The sequence below is a fragment of the Daldinia childiae genome (assembly GCF_008694065.1).
Source record: "Daldinia childiae strain JS-1345 chromosome Unknown Scaffold3, whole genome shotgun sequence".
NCBI classification, from domain to species: Eukaryota; Fungi; Ascomycota; class Sordariomycetes; order Xylariales; family Hypoxylaceae; genus Daldinia; species Daldinia childiae.
In genome coordinates, this window is record NW_022984644.1 from 1,595,565 (window position 1) to 1,605,810 (window position 10,246).

The 10,246-nt window shown below is 44.6% G+C and overlaps 2 protein-coding genes across 2 annotated transcripts; one reads left to right on the forward strand and one right to left on the reverse strand.

The window, feature by feature from the left end:
- Nucleotides 1-263: 263 nt before the first annotated feature.
- GL218_03160 (putative kinetochore protein ndc80) lies at nt 264-3,706 on the reverse strand (the record flags this gene model as incomplete). Its single annotated transcript, XM_033579708.1, has 7 exons — nt 264-440; nt 520-921; nt 1,803-1,883; nt 1,949-2,138; nt 2,191-2,319; nt 2,392-2,839; nt 2,887-3,706. 7 exons carry the CDS (start codon nt 3,704-3,706, stop codon nt 264-266), a joined length of 2,247 nt encoding a protein of 748 aa, XP_033437571.1.
- Nucleotides 3,707-6,857: 3,151 nt separating this feature from the next.
- GL218_03161 (Adenylosuccinate lyase) lies at nt 6,858-9,850 on the forward strand (the record flags this gene model as incomplete). The annotated part of the gene is made up of 18 exons (XM_033579709.1): nt 6,858-7,011; nt 7,159-7,322; nt 7,383-7,398; nt 7,449-7,525; nt 7,662-7,706; nt 7,836-8,051; nt 8,126-8,154; nt 8,302-8,354; nt 8,415-8,442; nt 8,499-8,530; nt 8,590-8,623; nt 8,691-8,786; nt 8,867-8,874; nt 8,932-8,960; nt 9,016-9,120; nt 9,247-9,330; nt 9,535-9,651; nt 9,752-9,850. The coding sequence occupies 18 exons, from the start codon at nt 6,858-6,860 to the stop codon at nt 9,848-9,850; spliced, it is 1,386 nt and encodes a 461-aa protein (XP_033437572.1).
- Between the last annotated feature and the right edge of the window lie 396 nt (nt 9,851-10,246).

The window sequence follows — 10,246 nt, forward strand, 5'->3', positions numbered from 1 at the left end:
CTCTCGCATCTTTACTGTCCTTTTCCACGGCTCGGCGGAAGTAAGTATCGCTACCTATCCTATCCTATCCCACCCGCCGCGTTATACCATTTTAAGTAGCAGCTTCGTACCCATACAAGTAAGTAGGATGGGGCTTGCTTGTCGGATGGGTCTTGTATATATTATGGAACATATACTTGAGCACAGCAGTTACTAGTAGAGCAAATTATGGTTTAACTTGGACTTGGACTTGGGCTTTGGTTGGTGCGTGCGTGCGTGCGTGCTTAGAAGAATTTAACACCTTGCTGGTCTTCTTGGCCGAAGATTTGTGCTTTGCCGCGCTTGACGAGGACTTGGAGCGCTTTTTGGAGGAGCTCGGGGTCGAGACCGTAGAATTCTGTGATTTGTGTTAGCGTGGGTAGATTTTCATACTCATAGCTTTTGCTGTATTCGTTGTCTTGCTATTTTCTCGTATTATAGGATAATGAGGTAGGTAGGTTGGGCGTATACGAAAAGAGAAAAGAGAACCATCAAACTCACCAGTCCCCCTCGTCGCCTCCCATCCGTCAACTCATACAACGTCAACACAGCGCCCTTCTGCGCCGTCTCCTCAACCCAGGCCTCGATCAAACCCGCCCACTCCTCCGGCGTCCGCCAGTACACCCAGTAGACATCCCCCCCGCCGCCGTTTCCTCCACCACTTAACCCACCTCCACCTCCACTCCCACTCCCACTCCCGTCTTTCCCAGCCGCGACGGGTTCCGCCCGTCCCTCCTTGCGCATGAACTCGAAGATTTCCCGGGCGTCGGAGAGGCGTAAAGAGCGGCCTAGCTTGCGGTTGCGGAAGAGGGGCTCGTAGGGGGTTCCGTCGTAGGATAGGGAGAGGCGGTAGATGCGGTGTTGGCGGGTGTAGGAGAGGATGAGGGAGGACCACTTTTCTAGCTGGGAGTGGTGCGGTTGTTAGGTTTGTTTGGCGCGTGAAGAAAGGCGGGAAGTGGTATTCGCGGGGGAAGTCGAAGGGGGGAGGGGGAGGTGGTTGAGTGGTGGTGGTGGTGGTGGGTGTGGAGGACATGGTGAGATGGATGGATGGATGGATGGATGGATGGATGGAGGTATGTTGGTTTAGGGCTGAGTAGGTAGATTAATGAAGGATGGCGATGGGAGAGTAAGATAGGTAGGTTGGGATGGTCTTGGTTGTGAATTTATAACTAGGTATACCTAGTATAGTATATATAAAAGTAGTTGTAGCGGGAGTTGGTATGGAGCCCACGTTTGGCGGGGCTCCGAGTTAAGCTAAGCTGTTGTACTTCCCCCTGGAGCTTTGAACCCCACTATAGGTTCACATGCGAGCATGTGAAATACTATTAAAGGTCGATTAGGTAAGCCATTCATTATCTACATCTATAATGTAAGACTTTCTAGTTGCCAATATATACCTATGTTATAAGTAAACATTTTGTCAATTTCATCTTATTTATTTATAATAGGTCTTATAATGTTTATAAGCCTCAAATTAAGTTAAATAGCACCCAGTGTTGAGGTAGTCCAGCTTAAGCCAACCGCATTTATTTATACACCCAAGAGACATGAAGCGGGCTAGGATAATACTGGAAACATATGCAGGTGGGTATAGAATCATTATAATATTATAATATTATTTGCATATAGCTATAAGTGACCTATCCGAATGATATCAGTATAGGGTATCTCAAGTTTGTGCGTAATTTATGCCTCATGGCTACTTCGGAACATCAAGTTTCTGCTGTTACTCATATATTGAAACCTGCGCTCTATCCTATCCATAAGCACGCGGGCATACGTACATCAGGCATCCGTTCCCACCCATATTCAATAACGTCCACGGAGTCCTCATTACGGTCATCATCCGCACCCATCCAACCAAACTCCGTACAGCATAGCATCGTAAAAATTTAAACGCAAGTTCAACCGGGCAAAATCAAATATCAACACCACGGGTATCATCCTGCATCTCGTCGCTGCCGAGCTCCTTCTCGAGCTCGTCCGTCACGAAGCCCTCGTAGTCTTCTAGGTTCTTCTGAATGTGCACCTTGAACTTGATGATGTCGTTGAGCATCCTCTCGATCTCTGTGTGTAGCTCCTCGCGTAGCGCGTTGGCTCGGAGGGTTAATTGCTCATATCTGATTTTAATGTTAGTGTGTTTGTTCTAAACAGAAGGGATAAAAGACATACTCAATGTTTGTGTTCATCCCTCTGCTCCATAAGCTGAACGGATTCGGTGAGCTGGGCTCGCATCTTGGCGAGTTCCTTTTCCATCTTCTCAATCTGCGCATCGGAGGCGAGTTTTTGCGTCGTAGTGACCTAAGACATATTAGCAAGCAATCGTCGAAATATAAACCATAATATCTATATACCTCTTTTGTCTTCTCGTACTCCTCTTCTGCCGCCCTGACTCTGTGTTCCAGAGCCTCGACCTCGTTCCGCTTGTCTTCAATTGCCTCCTTAATGCCGTCAAGCAGATCGTGGTCCTTCATCATAGCATCCATGGCCGCAGTCCGTCGCTCCGAGATATCCTTGCGCAAAGCTAGGAAGTTGTTCTTAACGTGTCCGCGCAGTTCCAGGTTGAGGATATGTGCTGGCTGGTAGCCTGTCACAGAATCGGCAAGTAGGCGTTCGCTCCCCCCTCCACCCGAGTATGATCCCTTCATTATAGAGCCTGTAAAGTCCGACTCGTTGACGGTCACGGCTAGTTCGTATGCAACGCCCTTGGCATTGACAGCGGTCGCAGGAATGAGGCCGATTTGGTAAGCGAGCGTGTTGTACTTGTCGACAAGCCTCTCTAGCTCGTCGAGCTTACGGCTGGCTTCCATCTCCTTCTCCGCTACCTTTTTTTGCCTTCGTCAAGTCGCTGGGTGGCAGACTCTATACCCTTCTGTAACCTTTCACGTTCGGAAGTCATGCGGTCGATATCCTGCATGCTGATACCTTGGTCGTCAACCTCCTTCTGTAATGCGCGGCGTTCTTCCTCTGCTTCCCTTAGTTCCTCCATCAGTTTGTCAAGTTCTTCTTGTAAAACTTGGATGCGGCTTTCGTATTTGTCAGATCTCGATAAAGCCAACGCATTATACTCCTCGAACTTGACTTTGTCCTCCTCCATAATTTTGAAGTGGTTGTCGAGAACACGGGGATCTGGAGTAGACTTCTCGAGATCCTCAATCTCCTTGAGTAGCCTAGCATTTTCCGCTTCGAGCATCTCAAGTTCCGATAGGTATTTGGAGTTGGACCTCTCGAAAGCCCCCGCCATATCTTCCACGTGGGGTCCAAGTACTTTCTCAGCATCATCATCACCAGCGTCCTCATCCATAGCAAGCCAGTCGCGGTACGCTGAGCTCAGAAAGTCGAAAACAATATGATCGCTAATAACGTCTATTCCACTCTCAATACAGGCTTCATCGTAGCGATTAGACGAATAGCCCTCAAGCATATGTGCTAACTGCATCATCCAATGGAGCAACCCCAGGAAGGTGCTCCAGTTTTGGCCACCCACCGCGGAGATTTGTGATTTGGTGATGCTCTTCTCATAAGGATAACGTAGCTGCTTTAAGATCGGAGGGACTTCTTGGTCGATGTTTTTCTGGAAGCGATAGCTCGGATCAATACGGTGATATAGCCATTGGAACATGTAGTTGAAGTCCTTCTGGGTCGGTGATTTGATTATATTATGTGATAGAGTATGCTTCATTTCCATTTCGAAGTTGTGTTGCGATAAGTAGTCCAAAAGCTCTTGGCCTATTCGCGCTTGGAATGAGCGGTCCTTTAATGGTCGTGGATCGCGTGGTACACCAGCTGCTTGCGGGGCTTGTTGGAAAAAGCTCTGGTGATTCCCGGGGCCGTTTGTCGAGGTTCGGGAACGATAGACACTGCTCCTCCTTTCGTTCTCCGAATTTCGCATCGGTACACCACCGGAAGCATAACTTTTTATTGTAGAACCGGGAACATTCTGGAATGAGGAGCGCTTCACCGAAGACATTCCCATGTCGGCTAGATTCGTACCGGATGACGATCGAGAGAACATATGCTGACTAGAGCGACCGAGCGCAAGGGATTGCCTAGATCCCGATACGGATCGCATATGACTACCTCCAAATCCCCCTCCATGTCCGATTGAATTTGATCTTTTCATTGCCGATGCGGGTTGTGGTATAGCAGAGTTAGGATTGATGCCACCAAGGGTCTAGCAAAAAATAAGTTAGCTAATATATTCCCGTCGCGCTAAAGGGGCTACAAATTAGGCGCATAGAGTGTATTATACCTCTCGTGGTCGCCGAACACTCCAAAGTCCCGTCTCCTGGGACATGGTGTTTGAATTTAAAAGAGAAATACTTGTAGCCTAATGATATAAAGAGCTTTCAAAAATCTTTATGTCGACTAGTTGAGTATTGGTGAAACAGAAGCGGTGATTTAAGTGGTTCAATTATGTATTGTGCAGCTTGGTCAGTGCCCAATACCCCCCAGTCCAAGTAAACAAATCGCAAACTGTTATAATTGGTCCGATTAAAAATTCATCAACAAACCGAATTAAAGTAATTATGTGGGGCAATGGGTATGTTCTTGGCATTAACTGACTGCCTACGAAGTACCAGGATTATTAATTGTTAGGTACCTAAAACGTCACCTATTATGATCCATCTTCAATGTTTCATCAATGTTCATGCTTTGCGACGACAACTTTATTCCCTATACCATAATCCTATCTCTCGTATAATTCACACGATATTTAATCTTTCTTTGAGTACATGATGATTTTTCCTTAGGTCGTGATGGTGCGGAGAATTTTAATTCTCGCAGGTGCACCAGAAAGTCATAAGCTGGACTGGAAAGAGTCAGATCTCTTAAACCAATTCTTAGATCCAATATCTCAATTTGCTCGACTTGACACTTATCCAATCTCGATTACCGAAAGTACTGCTATAGGACCTTCCCGAGATGTTGCCGTATGGAGATCGATACCTCTAGAAAAAACTGCATTACCAACTGGCTTCTCTCAGCTTCATCAAGTGAGGCAAGATTATCATGGAGACGATGGCTTTTTCACTGTTTTTACACCCTCGTTCGAATCTACTTCTGACTTACCAGGGACCGACAAAGCAAGCCAAGAGGTATTAGAACAATTCTACGACCACTCTTTAGCAGTCCACGATGATATGCCATCTTCTCAGCTGCCTGTGAGCTTTAGTACTGATGAATCCTCGTTAAACACCACCACCGAGGACATAAGTTTCTATGACTCGATCCGGAGTAGCAACTCATCCACCCGCCGGGATCAGCCTCTAATTGCCCAGACAACTCATCTCAGTGATCTCGAAGATGTACCGAGCGCGTCGCATCTGCAATCCATCGCACCTCAGACAATGACTGTCAATCTTATCGTTGGCATAATATCCATTGCTGAACCACGTACCGTGAGAACCAGATGGGGCTCAACTAATTCTTTAATTGAACTTCTTGTTGGTGATGAGACCAAATCTGGCTTCAGCATCACTTTCTGGCTTTCATCGGAGCTTAGCGAATCATCTAGCAAGATTCTCAGAGAACTTCGCAGACAGGATATCGTGCTTCTCCGGAATGTCGCGCTAAGCGTGTTTATGAAAAAGGTGCACGGATACAGCTTAAGAAAGGGACATGACGCAGGATTGACCTACTCCATAGGAGAAAGCTGGACAGAGATGATCAAGGTGGATTGTATGGTATGAGAGACTTGTCATCAACAAAGTCAGCACATCCTCAGTTGCTGAAAACAAGAAGGGTACGAGAGTGGGTTATGAATTTTGTTGGAGACGGGGGTGCGGCCCTAGGGAAGAGAAAGAAAAACGGAAAACCCATAAGAAGCTGGGATATGCCGCCAGCAGATACGCAGTGAGGGGACTTGTAATGTCTACTATCTAATCTAACTACCTCCTAACCTAGTCTTCTCCAAGTTATATGCATTAGAATTTAAGTCATTCTTGTCATGATAGCTAAGGCATAATGAAGGAAGCGTTATGCATTGTAGCGCTGGTCTAGCCATAGTCTTAAGTCTTTTAAGTCCTCTCGGCGTGGGATCTGGTTACACAAGAATGTAATCAGCTTTAGATTATGAAATCTCTAATTGGCTTAAACAACGAGGGATCATCCTCAATCATTAGCAAAGTTTTGATTGGCTGAGTACTTCGTAATTACTCTGTAACAAAATTGTACCTCGTGGGATAACTTTTTCTTACCTGCTAGATCAGCGTGTAATCTAGCTACGGTACCCGAGATCGGCTTGAAATAAGTTTGGGGAATGCAGATATGCAGGATAAGATATACTATACTTAGACAAGTACTATGGGGTAATGTATGCACTTATATGCTTGTGCCTGACATCAATTGGCCAATCGACACCAATAGCTGCAACTACATCTTAGCTCATTATTCACCGCCTTCTATTTAGAGTTTCAAATTACCCCTCCATAGAGTTTTTTTACGCCATCCCCCCGCCAAATGGCAATATGAAAATTATCGGCCCTAGCCGATTAGGACAAACATTCGTACATGTATACCTCATCTTCCGCGCATAATACATACATACATCCTTACATAAACCTATAACGCGAATTCCTCAAGCTAATTTATATTTTCTTCTTGTGCCTTGTGCCTTGTGCCTTGTGCCTTGTGATCTTACCCTGGGGCTGATCAAGTTAGATCTTTTTTTTTCTCACCTCGGGTTATCTAACCCCTTTTTCTTCATTCAATAAGTTCTAGTTGTGCGCCTCTGTCCCACCAGGTACTTTTACAATTCGCTGCGCGATAAAATCATACTTCAACGCCTATCATATTTATCAACCTACCCGAGTGGCTTCGCACAACGGCATTTCACAATGGCGGGCTACGATTATTACAAAACGCCTCTGGATTCCCGCTATTCTAGCGAGGAAATGAAGAAGTTGTTTAGCCAGAGAAGCAGACATAGCACTTGGCGCCAACTTTGGTTATGGCTTGCCGAAGCCGAGAAGGAACTCGGCCTCGAGTCTAGTAAGTAATCGATTGCTTTTATTTACCTCTAAGCTATTATTTGCGTGTTTAAATATCCCCCTCGTAGTAAATTTATATATTACCATTGCCACGGGCCAATTACCTTTAATATCGTAAAAATTACTTTTATTAACTTAAATGCCATAGTCACGGACGAAGCGCTCGAGCAGATGCGATCTCACCTTACCGTGACAGATGATGACTTCAACCTCGCTATAGAAGAGGAACGTCGTCGCCGACACGATGTTATGGGCCACGTTCATGCATATGGCATTGTGGCGCCGGCTGCAGCTGGTATTATCCACGCTGGGGTATGGTCATCTTATAAATACCTAATGCATAGCCATATAAATGCTAATGACGACTAATAGGCTACTTCGTGTTATGGTAACTCGCGATGTATCTTGTATATCAAATGATTATTAACCTTATTATAGTTACGGATAACACTGAATTAATCCTTATGCGCGATGCGATAGATCTTATTCTGCCTAAGCTCGCCAAGGTCATTAGGGTAAGTCGATATATAAAGCGTAGACTCTCCTATTTTTCGGATTCCAATACTAATATCGTATAGTTCGTGAAATAAATACTCGGAATTATTGCTAGGGATATTAATGTTTCGTAGCAACTTATCCAACTTTGCACAGAAGTGGCGAGAGGAGCCAACTCTGGGCTACACGCATTACCAGCCCGTAAGTATTTTCTGAGACGATTTCCCACATTAGTTTTGGTTATACGACTATGAAGGCCAGCAATTCTTATGCTCCTTGTCATTATTGTACTTTGCGCGATGAGATCTTGCCATTGCTAAGTGCTACTAGGCCCAAATGATTACAGTCGGCAAGCGGGCTGCGGAATGGACCCAAGAACTAGCCATGGATCTTGAAGATATCGAACATGTCCGCCAAGAACTTCGATTTCGGGGAGGTCAAGGAACAACGGGTACCCAAGCGTCATTCCTTGAGCTCTTTAACGGCGACGAAGCCAAGGTCGACCGACTGAATGCTCTTCTCTGCGAGAAATCTGGATTCCCCAGCGTAAGTGGGAGCCCTAATCGCAATGAAAATTATTCTAACCCTAGGTGTTACAGTGCTACTCTATATCTACACAGACATATACAAGAAAGGTTGATCTTCGCATGTATGTATTGTTAAGACATTCTTTCCCCTTGAATCTATCTAGAAGGCCAGAGGTTCCATTAGATGCAAAAACGAATCTACCTCTTCTAAAATAACTGAATTTATTTACATACATTACTCAAAAATATCTACTGACTAATTGTTGTAGCTCCAATGCTATCGCGGGCCTGGGTGCTACTGCACAACGTATCACATCTGACAGTAAGCGATTTACCAATCTATAAAGCTAACAATGCTATACTGGAAACTAACTTTCATTAGTCCGTCATCTTGCCAATCTAAAGGAATTGTCCGTAAAAAGCTGTCTTTAAGGACCGTGTCGCCGTCGGCTAACACTATATTCAGGGAAGAGCCATTTGAGAAGGACCAAATCGGAAGTAAGTTACATGTCCGATTCGAATAGTGTGACTTACAATAGCTAATATTGATACTATAGGCTCTGCCATGGCATATAAGAGAAACCCTATGCGGTACGTACAATCCTACTAGAGTATCCGAGTGAAAAATCATAATATGGTATTAATTTGTTCAATTCAGTTCCGAACGTATCTGCTCGCTCGGTCGTAAACTTGCGAGCCTTCCAGTCAACTTCTCCAATACATTTTCGGCACAGTGGCTCGAAAGATCCCTAGAGTATGTAACCCTTTTTCATTCACCTTTGTTATTGATATCATACTACTTTGAGAAGTAATCGCTGACATTTGATGTTGTAGTGATAGCGGTGAGCATCGGCTTCTCCCGCGTTTAGTATATACCACTAATGTATAAATCTGCATAGCTATTCGTCGCATAGACATCCCTGAAATGGTGAGACTCGACGCCATAACTCCATCCGGAAGAACTAAGAGCTGATAATTCGTAGTTCCTATTAGCTGACGCTATACTAATCGGCCTTGACAACGTGACCAATGGTTTGGTTGTCTACCCGAAGCGAATAGATGCGCGGAATAAACAGGAGCTTCCCTTTGTACGTCTATTGCAACCCGGAGTTTACCCCCTTTTATGCTTGTCTAGTCTCGACGTGCTGTTTCACATACAATTTACTAATTTCGGATATTATAGATGATCACCGAAGCTATTTTGATGAAGATAGTTTCTAAAGGAGGTTCCCGACAAGAAGCGCACGAGAAAGTCAGAGTTCTTTCTCACGAAGCTAGTCATGTTGTTAAGCATGAGGGTACGTACAACAAAACATAACCCTGGTTTTCACCTCCCAAGTGGCTTGTTATGCATTTGAATATATACTAACCAGCTCTCATAGTGCGTTTTGTAAACTTCTTTTGATATAGACGGATTTAAACCCTATTTTGCTTGAAATGGAACAACATCAAGAGCTGTGGGCTATTGATTATTGGTTATGTACAAAGCTAACATAGAACAGGGTGGCAATAATGACCTTATCGAGCGTATGAAGAAAGACGAGTACTTCAAAGATATCTGGGACGACATTGACGCAATGCTGGACCCTAAGCTTTACATTGGTCGAAGTACCACAATAGTATGTGCTTGTTTTTCCTTGGTATCTATATTATAGAATCTATCAAAGGCGCCCATATATACACGCTCTACATGTATCTGTTACTAATTACGAACAATAGGTTGATAGGTATTGTGGCAAAGGTGGAGAAATTGAGAAGAAGCTGGAGCCATATAAGGAGTTCATTGCAAAGGCCGAGACTTCGCAACTCAACCTCTAAACGCTACGTTGTAGGCTTTGGTGTGGTATCTTATCTAGGTGCTGTTTCCTTAGACCGCTTCTGGCCATGCTTTTCATTTCCCCTTTGCATAGTTGTGGCTTCTCCGATACTATATATGGAGCAAGGAGTTTGTAGGTATGATATCTTATATGTATAATAAAAGATTTTAATTAGTGCTTCTCAGTTTTCAGCTCTGCGGCACCCCTCAACGGCAATTCAATTATTGGATGCCACGTCGCTGTCGTATTGTGATTCCGGAGATAATCGAACAAATCAAGTTCCTGCCTCGAACAGCACATCGTACATATGTGGTATTTCTGCTGGAAGGATGTACTCAAGGCTGCTTGATAGAGCCTGATCGTGCCCGATCTTTCCCTTCCACTTTCCTTTCATTTT